The 26,509-nt window shown below is 33.6% G+C and overlaps 1 protein-coding gene across 5 annotated transcripts in view; it reads right to left on the reverse strand.

Annotated features, from left to right (window-relative positions):
- Positions 1-661: 661 nt before the first annotated feature.
- The window catches only part of Nmnat (nicotinamide mononucleotide adenylyltransferase), a 104,127-nt gene continuing 78,279 nt past the window's right edge, over positions 662-26,509 (reverse strand). For all 5 annotated transcript variants that reach the window (XR_015040667.1, XM_085814920.1, XM_085814921.1 and 2 more), the window contains one exon: positions 662-857. Coding sequence is in view for 3 of the 5 variants with exons in the window: in XM_085814921.1 (XP_085671047.1) it covers positions 834-857 (24 nt within the window). In the remaining 2 variants the exon portion in view is untranslated. The remainder of the gene's footprint in view (positions 858-26,509) is intronic.

The raw sequence follows: 26,509 nt of genomic DNA on the forward strand, positions 1-26,509 counted from the left end.
CAATGATCTGAAAAGTGATACAGACTTTTAAAATTTTCAACACAAAATCCCAAAACGGAAACAATAGTCCTTCAGGAACAAAGCCCCTTTGGACTAAAAAAAAATTTTTTTTTTCTTAGCTAGACTGGAAACTTATTGAGTGATAAATTTTGCTTGTGTAAACAATACTCAGGTCTTTCAAAAGTGAAATACTTAGAGTTTTCAAACCATTCATTTCATATTGTTAGATGATGATGATGTATTTTATTTCCATAGATTATAATTCACAATTAAAATAATTTCTGTTTTAAGCAAATTTATTTTTAAACAACATATATAAATTACATAATTTTGTAAAATTATCACAATACTTTCTCACTTGAAGAACTGAATACACGTGGCTTCAATTTGAGTTTAAATTCAGACTGATACTTCACAAAAGCAATAATAAATCAAGTATTTGGAAAATAAACATATTAATTACAAGTGGTTAGTACTACCAATTTAAAGATAGTACTCACATTGTAAAAACTAAATTTTCATTACAATAAAATTAAAAGACACAGTGATGGTGTCATGTTTGCATGCCACGAATTGCATATTTCAGACAACATGGATTACATAAATACTTGATTTTTTTTTTTTTTTTTTTTTTGTTTTTGTTTGTTTCTTCTTCTTCTTCTTCTTTTTTTTTTTTTTTTTTTTTTTTTTTTTTTTTTGTATGTACAGCAATACTACAATTACATAATTTTAACAGAAAATGTTTGACTAGATTGCAACACACTGAAGATATTCAAGTTTGTTCTTCGAACGAGGACACAAGGGCTGACAAACCATTTTCTTAAGAAGTTCTGTTATGTTTGCGACGCCATCAAATCCTGCAAGATAAAAATTATACAATTTTTACTCAACTTATGAATATAGTAAATTTTCAGTCAAATGAGTAGGGAAGTTGTACTAAGAGCTTATATCAAATCAATGTTAATTTCATAAAAGCCAATGCATTAAAATGCGATATAATACTTCTTACATCATACTATATACACATATTTCAATAACATAGCATGCATATAAACAACAGAAATATATTTAAAAGTATATATAGTGTTATTCCCATAAACACTGGGCACTTAACCATGAATGCTTGTACTTCACATTCACTTTTGAATTCAAGCAAAATATTGATTTTCATAAAATTCAACATCTTAAATTTATAGCAATTTTTTCTTATGCTTTGATTGTAAAAGCATATGAATTTTAAAATTGAGATTATTTTGCATTTTCTATAAATAATAACATAGATCTTGAATCTCAGGAAATTTTTTGCTTTACATTACATATTTTTGGGCATATTCTGCTATTTTTTAAAATAAATTTTGAATTTATGTGGTTAATTTATTTTAAAATTATGTGGCATGTGCTAAGAATTTATCCTCCTACTATTTTTCAGATGTTGTTTCAAAACTTCAAAATGTACTTCAGGGCTGGTTTTTTTACAGTTCATGCAACGAGAAAGCTACTGAGATGACTGAAGGATAAAGAGGGATAGATTTTCAGAAAAAAAGACATGTAAAGACATATTCTGGCATTAAAAAGAGACAAGAAAAGGGGGCTAAAGAACACAGAAATTTTCTTTTAATGTATTCAAAATTTCCATTCAAGCACCTTTCATACTGAATATGCACAGAAGATTATGGCAAAATAGATACAGGAATTTAATTTACGGAAATCCTTACTTTATTTACTTTTTCTCTCATTTAAGAACATTAAAAATTACTTTGAGAGTGATTTTGCTAATGAATTACACTTTTTTTAACAACTTTTCTTTGTCTTTCCCACCCTTTTTTTTTTTTTTTAGTTCTTTGCTTCCTTAAAAAGTTTTCTCTTTCCACCTTAGTTTCCTTTGTACTGACATTTTCTTTGCATGTAAGATTTTTATATTCAATAAATCTCGATTAAGTAATTCTTGAGTATGTTTTCGTTAGTTATTTACAGTGCCCTTTTATATTAACAAAGAGATCAGTACAAAACACAAGAAAATAAAAACATAAAACAAAGTTTAAGAGCTAAAATTGTCCACTATAATTATTATTTGACAGCCATTAACGGCTTTACTTTTGAATTAAAGTTTCAAACACAAGTTCTGTTTCACCCTTGACAAGTTCTGTTTGAAGGGGTTAATATTATGTTTTTCTTTTGCCCACTTATTTTGTCAATTCTTTTTTTTTTTTTTTCTTTCAATGTTACAAGTGTATTTTTCACTGTGGTCTTGATGAATTTTCATTTTAATTTTAGTACACTAAATAGCTTATGTCTCTACAGTCGCGCCTGAACTAAAAGATGATGGATGACGATTCTCCATCACCACGATTTGGCGATCGGGTCCCCTAATCCCCAGTTGCCCTTTAAAAGAGGGAGTATAATAAGGTATTTCTCCTGCCTTCTTTGTGTAGGGGTGAGCAGACTCAGCTCATATTTGAGAGGTCCGTGGTTTTTGAGTCCCAGCGAGGGCATTGCTTATTTTACATCTCTGTTGCTTCCAAAAAAATGCCTAATGTCTCTACACAATTTCTAGTTGTTCCAGTTAATGTTTCCTGTACAATAGGATTACTAAAAACTATGTCATCACACTTTCCCTTAGATATGATAATCAGGATTCCCTTTTACCTTTGACCTTGAAACTGATTATTTTTTCCTTTCAACCCTTGACCTCGAAATTGAAGGAATGTCAGATTTCCAACTGATTAACATGTAGACATAATGATATTCCTCTCAACGCTACAACTACTCAAGAGCAGGCACTATGAAAAACATTTAACTACATTTACTCTATTACATGTAATACATGAAATCTAGTTTACACAAGGCAAACTAAGAATAATCTTAACATTAGAATAAATAATAATTGATTTTTAAATTTAATTAAAGTTTTATACTGAATGATTTTCTTTATTTCCATTTTTGTTTTAAAAGAATCAGAATTTACTTAAACTCCTTTTAATTAGTAAATTAATATTTTTTATTTTGCCAAAATTAAAATTTTATTAGAAGTATTAGTTTTTCTTTTGGTTTCAAAATTCCATCTATTGTTCCAATTTTTAGCCTTTTGAGAGATTACTTTCTTGCCAAGGTATTTTAGTTTCGCCAATGAAGCCAAAATGACAAACCTATACGTTACTACTTTAACAATCTTCATAATTTCGATTGTGTCCTAATGAAAGTACTCAAAGTGTTTAATTGCTTCTTGTGAGTTTAAATTAAGTCTTTTCACTAAAATTTTATAATTTCACTTACATTTTAAATTCTTTAGATTACATGCTAATTGTTAAAAGGAAAAATTTTGATTTGAATCTTTCACTGAAGTATTTTATTATTTTCCTTACGTTTTCATTCTTTAACTAGAATTCTCTAGATTAGATTCTAATTAGATTAATGTATTTTCCTTGATTTGAGGAGTGGCCAAAATTTTTGGATGAAGTATTATAATTAAAATACATGAAATGGTTCATTGGCTAATTGTGGATAAAGGAAAGCAAGTATTTTTGTAGAAAAGATATATTTCAATGTTCCTCCTCCTGAGGAAGTGGCATTGAAGTTGATTGAATTCCTCTTCTATTGTATTTGTATTTCTTAAAATTTCTTTAATTTGGGGTATTTCTTGTTTGAAAAGTTTTGGTTTTAATATCTTTAAAATTTTTAATTGCATTTATAGGATTATTTGAAATTTATTAATTATGAATTTCAATTTTTGGTCTTTGTGAAAAATTAGTTCTAAATTTCTTACTTTATGCCTTTACTTATACATACACTAGTTATCATAAATTATGGAAAAATCACAAAAATCACGATTACTGAAAAAGTTACATGTAGAATTTAATGAAACTTACCCACAATATACAACACATAGTAAGGTATCAAATAACATAAAAGGAAATTACCAGACAAATATGGTAGTATAGAAATTAGCACATGTATAAAATGAACAAATCGAAGGTGTCAGTTTGCTATAAGAAAAGTAACTTCAATATGGAATATGATTGCCTCTAGAAGCAATACAGCACACACAGTGATGTGTGATGCTTTTAATTATGCGGTCTATCAGTTCCATAGGGAGCGAGAGCCATTGCTCTTGCAAAGCAGTTGCAAGCGCGACAAGGGTCTGAGGCGGGGGATTGAGAGCAGCTAGACATCTCCCTAAAGCATCCCAAACGTGCTAGATTGGATTCAAGTCCGGGGATTGGGCTGGCCACTCGATGCGCATAATTGTTTCCTGTTGAAAATAATCATCTATGATGCGAGTCCTGTGTGGTCTTGCGTTGTCGTCCTGTAACAGGAAACCATCCCCAATAGCCCCGGCATGTGGGCGCACATCAACATCAAGGATATCATCTCTGCAAACCTGAGCATTCACGGTTCCCCTTGGAAAGACATGGAGGTCTGTGCGGCCATCATAGAGATGCCACCCTAAACAGAGACACTGCCTCTTCCATATGCATCTCTTTGATGGATGATAACGGGCTCCAGATTCTCTCCATATCAAAAAAATGCTTGCTATAGCTTTCTTGACTAAACCTGGACTCATCTGTAAAGAGAACAGCCCTCCAATGATCAGGTGTCCAGAGGACATGTTGTTGTGCCTACTGGAAACGGTCCCTCCTATAGCGTGACGTGAAAGGCACGCAAATGGCTGGTCGCCTCGCATACAGACCACCTTTGTGAAGCCTTTTAAACACAGCTGGCGTTGACACCAACCTTCCGGTGGCTGCAGCAAGGAAGGATCTAAGAAGAATCGGAGTAGCAGTTCTATTCCTGCGTGCACATAATGTCAAATATCGGTCATTGACGCTCGTCGTAGCAGTTGGCCATCCTTGGCTGAACCTTCTAACCTTGGCTGAACTTTGTAACAAGTTCCAAAAGTAAATTCTTACATTTTTGATAACTTTGTAACAAGAAAGCAGCAGCAGACAGACAGCAGTGCAACAAGGCCAAAGCATAGGAAAAAAGTGCGTAATGTTCAGGATTAAATCTCAAGTCAGACTTAGTTTTGGTTTTCAAAGCATTTTGATTGGACAGTTAATATTGCTGTAAAATTACTATTTGCTGGTTAAGTTTTAGTTCCATTTACATCACTATAATTCCGTAAGAATCACATGACATAGAATAGTGTCGAAATGACGCAGTGCAGCTTACTATTTTTAGAAGAGAAGAGAAATTAATTTACACTGCTAACTTAATCTTATTATTTATTTTTCTTACATATATATATTTAAGGTTCTAGTGGAACTACAGGCAAAGAAAAGCCTCCTTAAAAAACTTCTACTTAAATAACAAAAAACAAACACAATAAAATAAACAAAAAATTGTTTCCCTATAATTTTACGGATCAGTAAAGGATTACATCCAGAGTTTGCATCTCTCATGATGCTTTATTTTAAATGTTATTTTACTCTTATCAAATCTGTAGTAGTATATAGAGGTGAATAATTTTCTTTCTTCCCCCCTCCACCCCCCCAAAAAAACAACTAATACAACTATCAAATACTTTCTTGCAGTTCAGTTCTCATAAAATACGAAATGCATACATAAACATAGACAAATACAGTACAAATCATAATTTTACATTTTCATTTATGGTTTCTTTTCTGTTATTTTTAATTATTTTTATAGTTTACCTTTTTTTGTAACATGCTGTACATTTTTTTAAAAGAAATAGAATTATAATACAGAATATTTTTACTTTTGTAAAAGAGAGGAAGGTCTACTGCTTTGCTGTTTTTGCTAGATTATTATATTCTCTTTTAGGAAGAATAAAAATTTCTTTATCTTCATGCCCTTCTCTTTGATGCAAAATATGACATATATACTAGCTGAGAAACTGTACATTCCCATTTCATTAATAAAAATATGTTTAAAAAAGACTGCTAAGATATACTACTACTACTACGTAGACATAGAAAAATAGTTACTTTATTAAAATTTTCATTACTTATTTCATTGTCAGTGATCAAGCATTACTACAGAAACTTGCATATGCAACAATTTGATCTGCCTCCCAAGATATGCAGGTCTTTGAATGAAGACTTTGATTAAATTGCTTTGCAATGGCTTTACCCTGTTTGCAAAAGTAGTGTAATAATATAGAAAAACTTTCAAAATGCTATCAGTTAAAACTTTCACAATTCAAGTTTCACAACTTTAAGGATGATAAATATTTTCTTTAAGATGACTTTCAGCCTTTCCTAATTGTTATTTGACTTCTGATTTCTTAGGTATCATCAAATCATATACACAACCCAAGTGCAAAATAATCAGACATATTAACCAATCTTAAGTGGGAAAAGACTAAATTTGTTTTATGCATATTGTTGCTAAAGAGAAAGAAATAACTAAACTCATTTTGTGCAGATTTTTATTAAAGCACAAGAGATAATAAAAATTCGTTTTCTATGAATAATCAGTGTATTATTATTATTGGTGGATTTTTTGGTGACAAAGTGGTGTTCCACCGTCCCCCCAGGTAAATTCCTAAAAACAGACTATGGTAGAACAGAATGTGGTGATGAAGAATTATGTGCAGAGAGTTTGTCAATGTATTCCCAGAAGAAAAGAGCTTACCGATGATGATTCTAGTGATGATGAAATTATATGACGCCCTAGGACTTTTTCAGACCATGAATTTCAAGCAGTTTTGATTCCAACCTGGATTGTGATGGTTCTGATTCCAAAAAAGAATGGCCATCAGTACACAATCAACCAGTCTTGGAAGAGTTTTTAGGCTACGCAAAAATAAATACTGAAAACGTACTGGATAGTGTAGGGTATACAGTACACTAAAATATCAAATTTGTCACCAAAAGCAAAAGGAAAAGGCAAACATCAGGCAGCAAAACTGCATCAATTTATTGTTGGCCCACCATAGTTCCAGCTGCATACTTATACAGAATGATGATACTTATACAGAAGTGTTAGTATCATGGTGATACAATGGTAATGCATCTTGAATATCAGTCCTTTTCCTAGATATTTTCTAGTTGATAAGCAGTACCACTCTCACGCCAGATCAGCTGGCATCTACAAGCCGATGACAAATTGAAGCTAGTTTTATCTGAGAATATTACACAAGTTCAGTCTTGTTCAGTCCAATTACAATGCTCAAAACAACAATGCAGGTGAGTGCTATAATGATACAATGGCACATACATAACATAACCGAGTGTATAATCCTCCTTCTTTCCAACATCTGGGTACAGTTTTGCAAGAGGTCTGCTGTCCTTTAGCCAGAGTTGTACCTATGATTTTCAGTGCCCGAGGCCAGCTGAAGATTTTGCGCCCCCTCTTGTTTGCTTATTATTTAATTGTATGGCTCCACTTGGATGCACCCCCCTATAACTACACCCCTGCTTTTAGAAGCAAAAAACTCATTCACCACCAGTTGAGCTATGATATACCAGTTTCTTTTTGGTGATAAGGGAATGTACCATCTCCTACAGGCTTCTATCAACATCTGACAACAGGGCGGACCACAGCAAAAAACAGTTTTCCACGAGGACATTCAACGGATATGAAGAAGCACAGAAACATACATTAGAACCCACCATAGGAACCAGAAAAAAGAAAAATATTTTGTGACGTTATTTGTGTTCCATCAAGAAAATGCAATAAATAACGTGGTACATAAGTAATTTTTGCAATGTACTCTTGCATAAAGGAAACTCTAAAAATATTATCATTTTTTAAAAAAACTTTTGAGCAATTTTTTTTTTTAATTCTTCAATGGTCAATGGTTTGACCATTCAGCAGATGTAATTTTTCTTAAGATGTGTTAACATACAATATTTAACATGGTCGTTTATAAAATTTTGCAGACAGCTCAAAACACTGAGGTTATTACAATCCCTTTATGATACTGTCACAGGTTTGGGCTAAATGACCATCTTAAATATTATACTGGATATAATAAATTATATCCAACACATATTATATATTACATATCATAAAAAATCACTATAATAGATACATCAGTCTAACATACAATAGGATGATTTTATAATAAACTTTCAATTATTACATAACTATTCCAGTACAACAAGAGGTGATGAATAATAAAAGAGAAATAAATCTCCAATTATTATATGAAACACAATAGCTAGAAATTACAGTTTGAGCTCAGAAAAGCTTAATACATTTGTATTTTTTAAAATGCAGTAAAAAATTTCACTTACAAAATAAATTATATTCAGATTAAAAACATGATAAAATTAAAAATATGAAATCATAATTTATGAAATAATGAAGCATTTATGATCTAAAAGATGAAAAAAGAAAGGGGGGCTTAATATTTATTTATTTACTTTAATAAACATTTCTTTCAATGTAAGTTGTTTAAGTTCCTTCGATTTTTGTGCCAATACTTTTTCTTCAATACTATAGACAGAAAAAATTTCTTGTTCATTTACTAAATTCCATTTTGTTCAAGTCCTCTAATTGCTGTGTCGAGAATTCTGACTAACTTATCAATCGAAATTTTTTCATTTTCAATAACCTATTTGTCACTTTCTTCACTATCGGTAACGGTATTTTCCGGATTTAGAACCACACTACAGATTTCGTCATCCGTTAACTGATTGATGATTGGGGCAATGTCACCGCAATGAAAAATTTCTGTTATATCATTTTCATTCATTACTGCTTCTTCACATTTGTTTACAAAATCCATTAACTGGAAAATTTTCCCTTTAGTTTGCGATGTCCGAAAACCTTCAAATTAGCTGCTATTATCTTCATCATCCTCGCCATGAAATATGGTAGCTGGCCATAGATTATGCCAAGCATTTTTTAAAGTATCTGGAGGTACATCCTCCCATGATCTTGAGATGCTTCACACAGCAGATTTTATGCTAAAATATTCCACGAATTCTTGAACAGTCTCGCCATTATTTAAGAAGTTTAACATGGATTTTAAAAATGATACTTTATATTTGCCTTTCAGCGAGGGCACTATTAAAATATCCATAGGCTGAATGATGGACGTAAAGGTTTGGAGGAAAGAATAATATGGATACATTATCTTTCACTAAAACTTTAAGTGAAGTCTGAGTCGAAGAGTTGTCTACAATCAGGATAATCTTTTTGTCATCAGGTAAACGAACCGAATTCAAATGCTGCTGAGCTTTGGGCACGAAATGATTTTTAAACCAATCTTTCATTAACTGTGTCATCCATGCTCTTTTATTTTCACGATATATAATGGGGAATTTTTTTACTCCTTTAAATTCTCGAGCTTGTATATTTTTTTTAATTAAGAAAAGTTTACACTTCTCCGTTCAGGCAGCATTTGCACATGCTAAAATTGTTAGCTTCACTTTGGTATCTTTGACACCAGTTGGAGCCTTTTCTGTAGAGGTTGCCAAGGTATTTCGTAGAAATTGCCAGAAAAGTTAGTTTTATCGAATTGTTTTACTATTAATGAGGTCAATGAATTCATCTTCAAATAGTTCAGCACCTTTCACCTGAAACTTTTAATTACCTTATACCATGGTGATAACCTGTCGAATATGTGAACTCACTTTTGAAGATTATTTCTTCATGAAATATTTTGGCTTGAGTCATTAGCACTGTATCCATCAAAGGCACGCCCTCGCTGTGATGCTATCTGACCTATTCAATCATTACTTTATGATGATCTATTTTTTCTATTATTCCTTGCGAGTGGGGAGTCCGAATAAAAAAAAAAAAAAATATCCTTTTCTGTTTTCTTATGTCATATACAGTTGACTTTCCAATACCATACTCATTGCATAATTTTTGAGACAAATATACTTTTATTAATTTTTTGTAGCAATTCCACTTTTTGTTTAATGGGAATCTAAACATGCTTTCACTTTGTAAATCCTTTTGGAACTTCAGAATTAGAAACTTTTTTACATAATCAAAAGTTCAAACTTTAATTTTCATAAAATTGCTGTAATAATAACAGCATGCAAAAAATAATAAGCTGGATCAAATCAGAAAATTAAGGAACAGGGCAATCTGCTATATTAACTGAAATTCCTTGGAATCAGTAAAGTATAATCTTAGTCTAGCTAAATAAAATCCACTATACATTAGTGGCTATGTATCATGAGATTAGCGAAGAAAGACAAGTTCTCCAGCTAAATTTTGTCTTGCTTCTATTGTGCAATGAAGCATTTAATCCTGAGTTGTATTAATTTAGTTATTTATTATACTCATGTCTATTTTCTGCACATGGTTAATAAATAAATTTGCCCATATCCTTAAGGCTTATCAAGAGCCGGCGCTAGATATCTTAACACCTGATGCAATCTCAAATGGTCCTAAATTCTGCTACCAAGTGCCTCCCTAATTTCTAAATTTTTTAGCGCTCCTAAATTTTGGGTCCCAGTGCTTTCCCTAAATTCTAAAAATTTTGTCACTCCTTTATTTTGCTGCTTCTTAAAATTTCAAAAATTTTATCTTTCATAAATTCGTCCATATGAGCTCTGGCGCCTGTTCTGGGTTAATGTGAATAACAAATCAGTTATTCTTAATTCAAATAGCACTAAATGTAATCTTTTAGTCCATAAGTATCATTAACATAATCTGTTTTTAGCCTATGGAAAGAAATTTTTGTTACATTTTTTCTCGTCAACATTTCCTAGCACATTTAACTTATATCTGTAGCTATCACTATGCCTACTGTCAACATAAAAGATTACAATACTTTTTGCAATTCAATTATTCATATAAAAAATTATTCACTATTCAAGTTAACATGTGTGGATAAACATGCAGTGATGAAAGCAAAATATAATAATGATTAGCCAGGCTGGCATCAGGGATATAAAATAAGTGTAAAACCAATGATGTTACTTAGGCAGAATGTTTTGGTTTGAGATGTATGCCAAGCAGATATGGAGCCAAATTATTGATCACACAAATTTATGCTAAAATGATTTTCTCGAATAACGAGATATTTTATTTAGTGCCGAAGTAAAATTAAGAATCGGTGTTCTTTGCCTGTTTTATTATGGAAAAAAAAATCAAATGCACATGAAAAAAAAAAAAAAAAAAAAAAGCATTAAAAAAAAATTCTTAAAAAAAAAAAACGTTTGTTGGTGGCTCTGAGATCAGGATTTTAAATTATTCTGGATATCAGTTGTCTGGATCTCCGACTTTGTACTGTAATTAGCAAAATCAAGCCTATTAATTTCAATCCTTCATAACTAATGATCTGTGAACAGGGAAGACTATATATCGGGTTATCACTCCCAATACACAGTGAGCTGAGAAATCAGAAACATCAAAATATTTCTGGTCTTGATGCATGACTTTGTTTATCAGTTCTGAAGTAGTTTCAGGTCGCTTTATCAACTTTTTCTTCCTTAAAATAGACTAAATGCTATAGACCAATGGTTCTCAACCGTTGATACGCAAGAGAAAAATAGGTGGTATGCAAAGAAACAAACTATTTTTAACTATTAAATTAAAAAATTAAATACCCCGACATCCTCTTTAAGGTTTTTCTCTAACACTCATAAATTTATGCAATATGAGCTTTGTTTAAGGTCAATAGTTGCTCACAGACTTCAGCGAAATAATCCATTTTTGTTTTCACACAGAATTCATTTAATCACGGACATAATAAAATTTGTCATAAATGATGTTTTTAAAAGGAGTAATAAAAATGGATGTTGTATTTGATAGGAAATAAAAAAAGCTCTTATAAAAAGGTAATATCTCATTAATTCTGTTAGAGGTATCAATTTATTAGCATGTCTACACTTTATGTAGCAACAATTTCCAGGCTCACATTGCTCTTTTTTCAATTAGAATCATTTTTTTTTTTTTTTTTTTACATGGATTTGCTATCTCTAACAGCAGATATTTTGTTCTCTTGTTGCTTTGCACTCCTTACTTTATGCAATTTGAGAATATCGTCATTTGTTTCTGAAGAACTCGTACTATATTGTGCATTTAAATATTTGAGGAAAAATAATAAAACAAACATAGGTTTTCAAAATGGAAAAATGGCTAAGATTGACTAAGCAGAAAAATGAAGATTAACAGGTGATGGATTGAGGACAATCTACTAGTACTAAGAATATTAAAAGGACAGAAAAACTGTTTACAAAAATATAATGAAAGTTAATTATCATATGGGTTTACCAGGTATGGAGATGAAATGGACACTCAACATCAATTTGTTGTTTGTGATGAACTATTATCCAATCAAAGGATGAAACCATCATTTCTTAAATGACATCTTGAATCTAAGCATGCCAATTTAAAGGATAAATCTGAAGAATATTTTAAGAGGAAATTATTCCAGTTCAAAAATAGTAAACAAGTGATGAAAAGTTTTGCTACTTCAAGTGAAAAAGCTTTGGAAGCTAGTTACCTAATAAGCCTCAGAATTGCCAAGACTGGGTAGGCTCACACTATTGGAGATAACCTTATAGAGTACAAAGTCTGAGATCTGGACTCGTCGGGACTTCTGCGATTCTGGATTTTTCTGTATATTAGATCATCAGTTTAAATTTAGTAAGATGGCATTTAGAAATTATAAAATTAACAAAATAAAAAATATTAAATCGTGATTTATGAAATAATGACGCATTTATGATCAAAATCATAAATGCTTCAAAAAAAAAAGGGGGTATCAAAATTTATATATATATATAAAAGCTTAAGATTTATTTGTTTACTTTAGTAAACATTTCTTTCAATGAAAATTATTTAAGTTGCTTCATTTTTCATGCTAATAGTTTCTCTTTAATTCTCTAGACAGACATAATTTCTTGTTTAGTTAAATTGTTGAAGTCATGTAATTGCTGTGTCAAGAATTCCGATTAACTTGTCAATCGAAGTGCTTTCGCTTTCAGTAAATTCCCTCACTTTCTTCACTAGCGGTAGCGGTACTTTCTTGATTTAGAACCATACTACAGATTTGGCCATCCATTAATTGATTGATGATTGAGGAGCATTGTCAATAAAATGAAAATCTTCTATCTCATCATTATTACCGCTTCTCCATATTTCTTCACAAAATCCTTTAAATGCAAAATTTCACCTTTGGTTTGCGATATTCGAAAACCTTTAAAATTTGCGCCTGTCATCATAAAATTTAGCTATCATTCACTATACACATTTGGCTACGTATCATGAGATTGGAAACTAAAGACAAGTGGTTCTGCTAAATTTTATCTTCTTTTATCGCACTCTGAGACCTGAATTGTATTAGTTTAGTTATTTATTATACTTATGTCTATTTCTTGCATATGCTTAAGGCTTATCCGAGTCCTGAATAAAAAAATTTCCACATATACTTAAGACTTAATTAAGGGCTGGCACTAGATATCTTATCGCCTGGTGCCATCTCTGTAGGTCCTAAATTCTGCTACTAAGCACCTCCCTTTGAATTCTGCTGCCCGGTGCCGCCATACGAGCCCTGGTGCTGGTTCTGGGTTTATGTGAATAATAAATTGGTTATTCTTAATTCAAATAGCAATAATGTAATCTTTTGGCCTATGAGTATCATTAAGAAAATTTATTTTTAGCACATGGAAAGAAACTTTTGTTGACTTTTTCCTCGTCAACATTTTTTAGCACATTTAACTTAAATATGTAATCATCACCAAGTGTAATGCCAAACAAAAGGTTACCAAACTCTTTATTATTCAATTACTAACATAAAAAAAATTTTTTTAGGCATCGTTACATGAGTCATTACTCCAGTTGTCAAGTGTTGATAAACATGCGGTGATAAAAGCAAAATATAATAAATAATGATTCGTCAGGTTGGTGTCAGGAATATTAAATATTAGTAGGTGTAAAATCAATGATGTATATATGTAGAAGGTTTCGGTTTGAGAAGTATACCAAGCAAATACGAATTAGAGCCAAATTCTCAATCATAAAAATTTATGCTAAAATGATTGTTTCTTCAATAACAAGGTATTTTATTTAGTGCTTAAGTGAAATAACGAATTGAGACTCGCCATGTGTTTTATTATGCATGGGGCAGGGAACCAAATGTGCATGCATAAAGGAAAAAAAGTTGCTGGTGTCACTGAGGTCCAGATTTCCAGATCATTCTGGATATTGGACATTCGGATCTCGGATTTTGCATTACTAACAGCTAAAAATATCGTTTTAACATTATTCAACGAAAGAAAGTCTAATGAACTTAATAATATTCCATTATCAAATGCTACACTAAGTCGAAGAATTCATAAAATAGCAAATTCCATAAAAGAGACACTTATTCAAAAAATAAAACACAGAATTTCACAATCCAGTTAGATGAAAGTACTGATACAACAAATTTTGTTCAATTATTAGTTTATATATGTTTTGAAGAAGATAAACGAATTTCTGAAGAGTATTTATTTTGTGAATCTCTTCATCATAAAGCAACTGCAAATGAAATTTTCAAAGTAAGTGAAAATTATATGTCTGAGAATGATATTCTTTGGAATAAGTGCATTGCTGTATGCAATGACGGAGCTCAGGCTTTTCTGGTGTTATTTCTCAAATAAAGAAAGTTACACCTGAAACTAAATTTATTCACTGCTCGATTCATCATGAAGAAGAATTCCCCAAAACTTGAAAATCGTTTTGAATCAAACTGTGAAAATTGTTAATTTTTTTAAAAGCTTAGCTTTAAATTCAAGAACATTTACGAATCTATGCCAAGAGATGCGCAGTGAATATGAAATCCTTTGGTTGCATTCCGAAGTATGGTGGTTATTTAGAGGCAAAGTTTTAAATCGTCCTTTTGAACTTCGATCAGGAATTCAAATTTTTCTCTGTGGTTCAAAATTTGAATCGCAAAAATATTTATTCAGTGAATTATGGTTGCAGTGTTTAGCCTATTTAGCTGATATTTTAGGAAAATTAAATTAATTAAAATTTGGATTACAAACACAAAAATAAATGCGATTATAAAAAACTCAAGCTAATAATTAAAGAATTGGATAATAATATTTTAACCTTTTTATATCACTTTTAGAAAGTTTTCTAACTGAAAATAATTTGAAAATAAAAGAACTACCATCCATTCAACGTGTATTTTCTTGAGGATTATGTAAAAGAAAATGAATTAAAAATCCATTTTGTTTAAAGGCACCTTAAATTTTATTACATGAAGAAATGGAACAATTGATAAAAATTTCCTGTGATTGAAATCTAACTGAAGATTTAAAAAATAACAATACGTTTGTTAAATTTTGGCTTAACACACACACACTCACTCTCAAAAAAAAAAAAAAAAAAAAAAAAAAAAAAAAAAAAAAAAAGGGCATTTCATATTATTGAAGTTTTACAGCCTTTATCCTTATTTGTGCGAACAAGGATTTTCTTCCATGTTATATTTAAAGAATAAAAATAAATACAGAACAATATTAAAAGTAGATCCTAATTTATGAATAAAACAAAGTGAAATAAGATCAGACATAAAGAAATTGATCTCTCTTAAACAGGCCCAAATTTTGCACTAAATTTTAGAATTAAAGTAGTATGACTTAAATTTTGATAATTAAAAAGGCAACCAATTTTTAATAGGTTATGCAAATGGCAAAATATATATATCTTTTAATATTTCTATTGAAAAATTGAAAAATGATGATTGTAAAATGTACTTGTGGTACTAAAGTACAAAGTCCGAAATCCAGACGTCCATTATTCGGAATGATCTAAAATCCGGACCTCAAAACCACCACCAGCACTTTTCTCCTAGGCTTTACGCATGTGCATTTGATTCCCCTACCCCTCCGTGCATAATAAAACATCTGGAGAGTCCCCGATTCTTAATTTCACTTTGACACTAAATAAAATACCTTGTTATTAAAGAAACAAACATTTTAGCATAAATTTGTACAATCAGTAATTTGGCTCGATTGCTGCGCATCTGCTTTTTGGCACACATCTCAAACCCAAATATTCCACATAGATGCATCGTTGATCTGACGCAAATCTGGTGTATCATTATTTATTATACTTTTCTTTTATCATCACATGTTTATCAAAACATGGCAACTTGAGTAATGACTCATGTAGCAATGCCTAAACAATTTTTTTTATGTTAGTAATTGAATAATAAAGGAGTATGGTAACCTTTTATGTTCACATTACATTTGGCGTTAATTACAGATTTAAGTTAAATATGATAAAAAATGTCGACAAGGAAAAATTTACCAAAAATTTCTTTCCATGGCTAAAAATAAATTTTCTTAATGATACTCATAGGCCAAAAGATTGCATTATTGCTATTTGAATTAAGAATAACTGATTTGTTATTCACATACACAGAGAACCAGCGCCAGGGCTCGTATGGCCGCAAGGAGTTGCAGAATTTAGGACCCACAGAGACTACATCAGGCGGTAAGATATCTAGCGCCGGCCCTCAGTAAGGCTTAAGTATATGTGTGAATTTATTCTGAACTCTGATAAGCTTTAAGCATGTGCAAGAAATAAACATAAGTATAATAAATAACTAATACAGTTCAGGCTTAATTGTCTCAGTGCGCAATAGAAGCAAGATAAAATTTAACGGAACAACTTGCCGTTAGTCACTGAGCTCATGATGCATTGACAAATATGTATAGCGAAGGATAGCTAAATTTGATGATGATAGCCGCTAATTTTAAAGGTTTTCGGATATCGCAAAACAAAGCTGAAATTTTCCAATTAACGGATTTTGTAAAGAAATTTGGAATAGCGATAATAAATGAAGATGATATACAAGATGTTTTTCATTGTGATGACAATGCTTCTCAATCATCAATCAATTAATGAATGACGAAATCCATAGTATGGTTCTAGATCCAGAAAATATCACTACCGATAGCAAAGAAAGTGACAGAAGTTGCTGAAAATGAGAAAAATTCGATTGACAAGTTAGTCGGAATTCTCGAAACAGCAGTTACAGGGCTTCAACAATGTAACTAAACAAGAGATTATGTCTGTCTACAGAATTAAAGAGAGAGTATTAGCACAAAAAACAAAGCAACTTAAACAATTTACATTGAAAGAAATGTTTAATAAGGTAAACTAATAAATATAATGCTTTTTTTTTTTTTTTGGTAAATCTTGATACCCTTTAGATCATAAATGCTTCATTATTTCATAAATCATAATTTCATATCTTTAATTTTATAATTTATACATGACATCTTACTAGATTTAAACTGATGATCTAATATCCGGAAAAATCCCACATCCGGAATCACCAAAGTCCCAATGAGTCCAGATTTCGGACTTTGTACTGTATTAAAGCTTTTCATTTTTTGTTTAGATGGTACGCATTTGTCAAAAGGTTGAGAACCGCTGCTATAGAACATAGCAGACATGGATTATCTTGCTAACAGTATAAATTTCTTCCCAGAAAACATGAACTTGTGACAAATCCTTTGTGATAAAACAATGATTCATGTAACTGGCATTTATTATAGACTTTCAGTTAAATGCATCAATGTAATTAATTCCTTGCTGATACCAACTATTATGAGAAAATAGAACATGACAATTAAATGCATTATAAACAGCAGTTCTCTGATAGCTAATGAACTGCCCATTCCTGTTGCATTTAATTTAATGTTATTTTTATTACATAACTGGAATGGAAGAATTAAACAATAATCCAGTGACTTAATGAAATTCACATTCAATGGTAAATAAAAAGACCAATCAACAATAAAAACTCAGCTCATAAAAATACCATAAAAATGCACAATTAATACAATAAAAAAGGGAGATTAAAAAATACAAAAAATGCAAGATAAAAAATTGTGAATTTTTATGATTTTTTATCTTACATTTTAATAAAGCTACTAACCAAAATTAACTAAATTAATGTGCCCCACATTGAGAATAATTTCAACAGTTTATAAAAAATTATACAGTCAAAAGTCGTTAATCCGGACTCGTCGGGACTTCGGCGATTCCGGATTATAGATCATCAGTTTAAATCTCGTAAGATGGCATGCAGAAATTCTAAAATTAAAAATATGAAACCGTAATTTATAAAATAAAGAACAATTATGATCTAAAGGGTAACAAAATTTACAAAAAAAAGCTTAATATTTATTTGTTTACGTTATTATCCATTTCTATCAATGTTATAATTATAATTAAGTTATATAAATTATTTATTATAATATATTATATTATAATTAAGTTGTTTCGTTTTATGTGATAATACTTTCTCTTTAATTCTATAAACAGACATAATTTCTTGTTCAGTTACAAAGTTCCTCTGTTCAAGTCCTATAATTGCGGTGTCGAGAATATCGACTAATTTGTCAATCGAAATTGTTTCGTTTTCGGTAACGTCTGTGTCACTTTCTTCACTATCGGAAGCGATATTTTCTGGATCTAGAACCATACTACATATTTCGCTGTCCATTAATTGATTGATGATTGGTGCATTGTCGTCGCAATGAAAAACTTCTCTTATATCATCTTCATTTATTACCGTTTCTCCACATTTCTTTACAAAATTCAATAACTGAAAAATTTCACCTTTAGTTTGCGATGTCCGAAAACCTTCAAATTCGCTGCTATCATCTTCATCCTCCTCACCATGAAATATGGTAGATGGCCATAAATTATGCCAAGCATTTTTTAACGTACTTGAAGACACATCCTCCCCCGATCTTGCGATGCTCCACACTGCAGATTTTATGCTAAAAAATTTCAAAAATTCTTGAATAGTCTTGCCACTGTTCAAGAAATTTAACATCGATTTTAAAAATGCTGTTTTATATTTGCATTTCAGCGCGTGCACTATTCCCATATCCATAGGCTGAATGATAGACGTACAATTTGGAGGGAAGAATAACACAGATACATTATCTTTCACTAAAACTTTAAGTGAAGTATGCGCCGAACAGTTATCAACAATCAGAACTATTTTTGAGTTATCAGGTAAACCAACTGAATTCAAATGTCGCCGAGCCTCGGGTATAAAATGATTTTCAAACCAATCATTCATCAACACTTGTGTCATCCATGCTCTTTTATTTGCGCGATATATAACAGGGAAAATCGTTACTCCTTTAAACGGTCGAGGTCGTGCATGTTTTCCGATTACGAAAAGTTTGCACTTGTGCGTTCCTGCAGCATTTGCGCACGCTAAAATTGTTAGTCTCGCTTTGGAATCTTTGACACCAGTTGGAGCCTTTTCTGTAGAGGTTGCCAAGGTATTTCGTGGTACATATTGCCAGAAAAGACCAGTTTCATCAGCATTGTAAATTTGTTCTGCACATAATTGTTCACTAGTAATGAATACGATGAATTCATCTGCAAATTGTTCAGCAGCTTCAGTATCAGCTGAAGATTTTTCACCAGAAATTTTTAATTGTCTTATACCATGGCGATTTTTAAATTTTGTTAACCAACCTGTCGAATATGTGCACTCTCCGTTTAAGTTCATTTCTTCATGAAATATTTTGGCTTGAGCCATTACCATTGGACCTGTCAATGGCACGCCCTCGCTGCGACGCTGTCTGACCCATTCAATCATCATTCTGTCATGATCGTCACTTTTAGCATAACGAACCCTTTTTCTGTTACTCATTGCAAGTGGGGTGTCGGAATCCACAAAAAAATCAAAAAGTTCCTTTTTCTTTTTGCTTATGTCATATACAGTTGACTTTCCAATGTTATATTCCTTGCATAACTTTGAGACAGGTATGCCTTTATCCAATTTTTCCTTTATCCAATTCCACTTTTTGTTTGATGGACATGGAAACATACTTTCGTTTTGTAGATCCTTTGGAAATTCCAGCATCGGAAATTCTATTTGACATAATCGAAAGTTCAAGTTTACTTTTATAAAATTGCACTAACAGTCTGCAAAAAGTAATAAGCGGGATCCAATTCGAAAATTAAGAAACAACACAATCATTAACATTAACTGAAATAGATAATTAGATCATTTTAGCTTACACCGTCTGTTATACATTAAAAGCGAAGGCGAAAACGTATTCAGCACCTGCGCGCCGCGTATGCGCAGTCGTCCAGGTCTTACGCGCACGCGTAAAACGCCTGTGCGCATGTGCCAACGCGGCGCATGCGCAGAAAGTTTTTAGCTTTGAGGTCCGGATTATGGGTGTCCGAATTAACGACTCTTGACTGTACTAGATAATTTAAAGTGGATGAAAATGGAACCTTCATTAAGCTGCTTAAACTTATGGACCTTCAAGATTTATGAAAAAGCAGTATTCCCCCAAGTAATTTACAAAAGATTTAATAATAATAATTCAAACAAATTTTTATTACGTTCAATAGATCTTCTTGTGTGCATGCACATGTATATGTGTATATTTTTGTATACTAATTTTAACATTTAACATGCTGCCGTCACTCAGTTAATTAAACTAGCTAAATATGCACTAATACGTTCTTTTAATAAGACATTATTTTATTTACAGTTTAAACTTTCTGTTGTTTATAAACTAAACAATAGAAAGAATAAAAAAAGTGTTGGTAAATAATCAAAACTTGAATAAACTTTGTATCTACTGAAACTAAATACTTAACAGCTAAATAAAAGGCCGACTGCAACCCCCTTAAACTACAAAATTTCCAACTGTCCCTCTCGGTTGAGAACTCCTGTTATAGAATCTATGTGGCCATAAGTGCATTTAAAATACTGGTGAGCCAAAAATCCTCTCTAGTGCTTTGGTGGTAGAGTAAAAGGGGTGGGACACCACTGGATCAATTTCCTGAGGTGTTCTCTATCAAAACTGTGATGAATGTGCAGAATTAGTGTGGTGAAATTATACCTGTATGACAAATGGTAAAATTATGATGTTCCACCCACTTCTATATATAACTACAGCTTCGGCATTTTGAGATGTATAAGATCAAGCCTCTGTAGGCTCTGGTGTACTTTGGGAGTGAGTGAGTGAGTGAGTGAGTGATTATGGCGCAAAAACCAGAGATGATTATGACGCGCCAAACAAAAGATGAGATGATTACAATTGATAACATTAAAATTCAATAAATAAAAAACAAGTAGATAAATGTACCAAATCCAGAGGATGAAGTCATATAAACACAAGTTAAAAGCACATATTAAAATTCAAGACACAATCTTCAAAACAAATTACATTTGGTAATAAAAGCCAATCTCTTTTAAATAATAAAATAAATTAGAATTGACCTCTCTTCCGATTAAACGGTCGAGAGGTAAGTCACAGCTATTAAAATATTTCTGGCGAAGACTATTATGGACACTCAATTAAAATATGACGAACAGATAAACAAACATTACAATTAAAACAAACAGGCTCATTTTCAGCATTAAGAAGATAGTTATGAGTGACTCTAGTGTGACCAATTCTGAGGCGAGTCAAAAGAACGTCCTCCTTACGATTTCCAACAAAATCCCAATGCTCAATTCTAGGCTTGACGTTTCTCAACTTGTTGTGATGCTGAACATCCCAAAATTGCTGCCATTTTTTTCGGACCTTTCCCTTGATGACACTGCAGATATCTCTAAAAGGGATAAGGCGACTGGACAGTTCAACAGCAGATTTGGCTGCGATATCTGCAAGCTCATTTCCCTTTATTCCAGCATGTCCAGGAACCCAGCAGTACAGGACTTCATAACCTCGAATCGTTAAATTTATATGAATTTTGAGAACATCCACTACCACAGGATTCTGAGTGTTGGGAAAAGCTTCCAAGGATTTAAGAGCACTATACGAGTCTGTGTAAACTATGAACTTTTTGTGGCAGAGCTTTGAGATGTACAAAAGACCATAATATATTGCAGTTAGTTCAGATGTTAGGACTGAGAAAGCATGGTGCAGGCATCTGCCCTGTATGTAATTTTCAAATACAAAAGCCATCCCGACATGATCATTTGACTTTGATCCATCTGTGTATATCGGATAATAACTGCTATATTTGTGCCTGTGCTCTGCAAAGAGTTGTCTGTAAACAATCTCATTAGTGCTTGCTTTCACGTGATGTTTGAAAACATCAAGAAGCTGAATCCGTGAATTTTCCCAAGGTGGGATTTCAAAGTTCTGTACTGCTTGGGGGCGCATATCAGAGAGGGAATGTTCCTCAATGATAGGGCGAAGTCTTAAAGGAAAGGTAGCAACACAGGATGGACGTGTTTCAAATAAAGTATTACACTCATTATCAAGTAAGCACAGCTTATTGGGATGTTCAGGTTGGGATAAGATATTAAAGTATTGTAAAAGGGACAATTGCTCACGCCTCAGATAAAGTGATGGTTCGTTAGAGTCAACGTATAGGCTCTGTACAGGAGAAGTCCTGAAAGCTCCTGAACAAATCCGCAAACCTTGATGGTGAACAGGGTCCAGTTTTAACATAACAGATGAGCGAGCGGATCCATAAACCACTGAGCCATAGTCCAGTCTAGAGCGGATAAGCGCTCTGTAACTGCGAAGCATGGAGCAACGCTCTGCACCCCAGGAGGTGTTCACCAACACTTTTAAAATATTTAGTGTTTTTAGACACTTCTTTCTCAGGTTTAAAACATGAGAAAGGAAAGTCAATTTCTGGTCGAACGTCACTCCTAAAAATTTCACTTCGGGCGCAACTGGAATAATTGTACCATTTAGATATAACTCAGGTTCAGGATGGAGACCTCGCTTCCTACAAAAGTGCACGCACACAGATTTCTGTTTCGAAAAGGTAAATCCCTGTTTGTCTGACCATTCTTGGATCTTATTCAGAGCCATCTGCAATTGCCTCTCTATGTATCTCATGTCTGCTCCTCGACAGCTAATCTGTAAATCATCTACATATAGTGATCCCAAGATGGTAGGAGGAAGTTCTTTTAATACAGAATTTATTTTTAAACTGAACAGCGTTACACTAAGCACACAGCCTTGAGGCACACCCTCTTCCTGTTCAAAAACATCCGACAAAACAGAGCCAATCCTTACTTGAAAAGTTCTAGTGTTCAAGAAATTCTGAATGAAAATTGGTAGGTTGCCGCGCAAGCCACTCTCGTGAAGATCCCGGAGTATACCGTATCTCCATGCCTTATCATAAGCTTTTTCAATGTCGAAGAATATCGAGACAAGGTGGCTTCTTTTTACAAATGCTTTTCGAATAGATGTCTCTAAGAGGAGCATGTTATCTACAGTTGTTCTTCCCTTTCGAAAACCGCTCTGATAAGGCGATATAATATCATTCTTTTCCAAGAAGTAGACTAGGCGGCTGTTTACCATGTTTCAAACAGTTTGCAGAGGCAACTCGTAAGGGCAATTGGTCGATAGTTGGAGGGATTCCTTGGATCTTTCCCTGGCTTAGCAATGGGAATGACAACAGCTCTCCTCCATGCACTGGGAAAAATACGCTCCTTCCACACTCTATTGTAAAGCGTGAGAAGGGCATTCAGTGACTTATAGGACAGATGCTTTAGCATTTCGTAGTTCACGCCATCGAGACCCGGAGACGACCTATGTGTCTGTAACAAAGCTCTCTTTAACTCTAGCACAGTAAAATCTCTATTATAAGGCTCAAATTTGGAAGAGTTGAAAGTGATGGGATTTTTCTCAGAGTGTTGCTTGATAGAAAGAAATGCAGGTGAATAGTTTCTGCTGGAAGAAACGGCAGCAAATGTCTCACCGATAGTATTCGCAATTTCTTCTATGGAGCTAATCACTCGGCCATCTTCTTCCAGAAAGGAAAGTGAGTGGTCTTTATATATTCCGCATGCCTTTCGAACTCTTTCCCAAACCCGCTTACTAGGCGTAGAGGATGTTATTGAAGACACATATGAAATCCAGGAATCCCTCTGGCTTTGTCTCTAAGAGGAGCATGTTATCTACAGTTGTTCTTCCCTTTCGAAAACCGCTCTGATAAGGCGATATAATATCATTCTTTTCCAAGAAGTAGACTAGGCGGCTGTTTACCATGTTTCAAACAGTTTGCAGAGGCAACTCGTAAGGGCAATTGGTCGATAGTTGGAGGGATTCCTTGGATCTTTCCCTGGCTTAGCAATGGGAATGACAACAGCTCTCCTCCATGCACTGGGAAAAATACGCTCCTTCCACACTCTATTGTAAAGCGTGAGAAGGGCATTCAGTGACTTATAGGACAGATGCTTTAGCATTTCGTAGTTCACGCCATCGAGACCCGGAGACGACCTATGTGTCTGTAACAAAGCTCTCTTTAACTCTAGCACAGTAAAATCTCTATTATAAGGCTCAAATTTGGAAGAGTTGAAAGTGATGGGATTTTTCTCAGAGTGTTGCTTGATAGAAAGAAATGCAGGTGAATAGTTTCTGCTGGAAGAAACGGCAGCAAATGTCTCACCGATAGTATTCGCAATTTCTTCTATGGAGCTAATCACTCGGCCATCTTCTTCCAGAAAGGAAAGTGAGTGGTCTTTATATATTCCGCATGCCTTTCGAACTCTTTCCCAAACCCGCTTACTAGGCGTAGAGGATGTTATTGAAGACACATATGAAATCCAGGAATCCCTCTGGCTTTGCCTTCTTACTTTTCGTGCATTTGCTTTGGCTCTTTTAAATGCTATGAGGTTTCGCAGAGAAGGATATCTACGAAAAATACCCCATGCTTTTTTCTGTTTTTTCAGTGCTTCATGACAGTCGCGATTCCACCAAGGTTTCGTATATTTTAGTATTTTTCCTGATGTTCTAGGAATGGAGAGCATAGCTGCCTGAATAATAGTATTTGTAACAGCATCAACAGCATCATCGATATGCGCATCTTCTACCATTTCATCTGTGAGCTCTGCAATGGAAGAGAAGAGTTCCCAGTCTGCCCTGTCCAGAATAAACCGAGGAACATTCGACATGGGGTTTGCTCCTCTTCGTGCAAGAGATACAAAAATGGGATAATGATCACTGTTGTACAGGTCATTTCCGACACTAAAAGTGCAAAATGGCAACAGAGATGGTGAACAGATGGCAAGGTCGAGAGCATGGAATGTCCTTGAAGGCTCATGGAAGTAAGTATCCTGCCCATTATTCAGGAGACAAAGGCTGTGATCTTCGATCATCCGCTCAATTTGTCTTCCTCGGCAATTTGTATCTTTACTACCCCAGAGCGAGTTATGGCCGTTAAAATCTCCTATTATGATGAAAGGCTCAGGCAGCTGCTATAAAAGATCATTTAAATCTTGCTGATCAATGTGCTCATTAGGAGGCAAATAAAGAGAAACGACTGAAACTACAATATCAAAATTTACTTGTACAGCGACAACTTGGAGAGAAGTCGTCAAAGGAAAGGAACTTGAGGGATAATCCAGTGAGGTGAGGAGACATACACCTCCACTGGCACGCTCACCTGCAAGGTTATCCTTCCTGACGAGAGAAAACCTCCGAAGTTTTGCATGTTGATCTGGTTTCAGATTTGTCTCTTGTATTGCCAAGCAAACAGGATGATAAGCATTGATTATAGCTTTAATGTCAAGCAAATTTCGGTGGAAACCGCGACAGTTCCATGAGATGAGGGTGGCCATTATGACTGGTGTTGTTTGTTCTTTCTGTGTTCCTTTTTAGTTTTGCGCGGAAGTAGATGCTCGGGAACTTCCATTCCCTCCTCCACTTCCATACCGTCTGAATCTAGAGATTCAGAATTCATGGCATCTACAGATGGGCTTCTATTTTTGGATACTATTTTTGGAAACACAGTTTTTGGTTTGCTCGAGATTGTTACTTCTTTATTTTGTATGACATGGGTTGGATTTTCCTTTTTGTTGTTTGCAGGCTGCTGGGTTTTATTTGGTGAAGTCTGTGAACTTATGGAAGTTTGAGTGGCTATTGTGCGTGTTGATTTAACGGCGCCGGCATATGATTTGTTTGACTGAGGCTGTGTGCTTTGAACTTGTCTTCTAGCTTCGGCATATGAAATGTTTCTAGAGACTTTTATGGTCTGAACTTCCTTTTCTAATTTCCATTTTGGACAGGAACGGGAAAATGCTGGATGGTTGCCCTTGCAATTAACACACAGTGCTGCAGCGGTGCAATTATCGCTATCGTGGCCAACCGATGAACATCGAGCGCACGTCAGGGTCCCACGACAGGACATCTTGGAATGGCCAAAACGCTGGCACTGGAAGCATCGCATGGGGTTTGGAATATAAGGTCTTACAGGGCAATTTAAATATCCAGCCTTAATATTCTTCGGCAGATCAGGCGAATTGAAGGTCAGGATCACGTGTTTCGTGTCAATCAACTGACCTTCCTTACGCATCTTGATCCGCTTGGCAGCACAAACCTTTTGATCAGCTAACTCGGAGACGAACTCTTCTTCTAAAACACACAGAAGGTCGATTTCCGAGATCACGCCTCTACAGAAATTAAGCGTTTTGTGCGCTGACGCAGTTATAGATACCTGTCCAAGTTTGGTTTGTTGTAAAAGTGAAGCAGACTGGGTGGCCGAAAAGGTATCAATAAGCAGATCTCCCGAACGGAGACGCTTTATGTTCCTTGGCTCACCTATGCAAGAATGAATGTATTTGTTTATCAGGAAAGGAGACATCTTTTTAAATTCTTCAGAGGCACTGGTAACA

Source organism: Stegodyphus dumicola, chromosome 4 (assembly GCF_044657685.1).
Source record: "Stegodyphus dumicola isolate Sdum_Otavi_A_Nest chromosome 4, ASM4465768v1".
In the NCBI taxonomy this organism is placed as follows: domain Eukaryota; kingdom Metazoa; phylum Arthropoda; class Arachnida; order Araneae; family Eresidae; genus Stegodyphus; species Stegodyphus dumicola.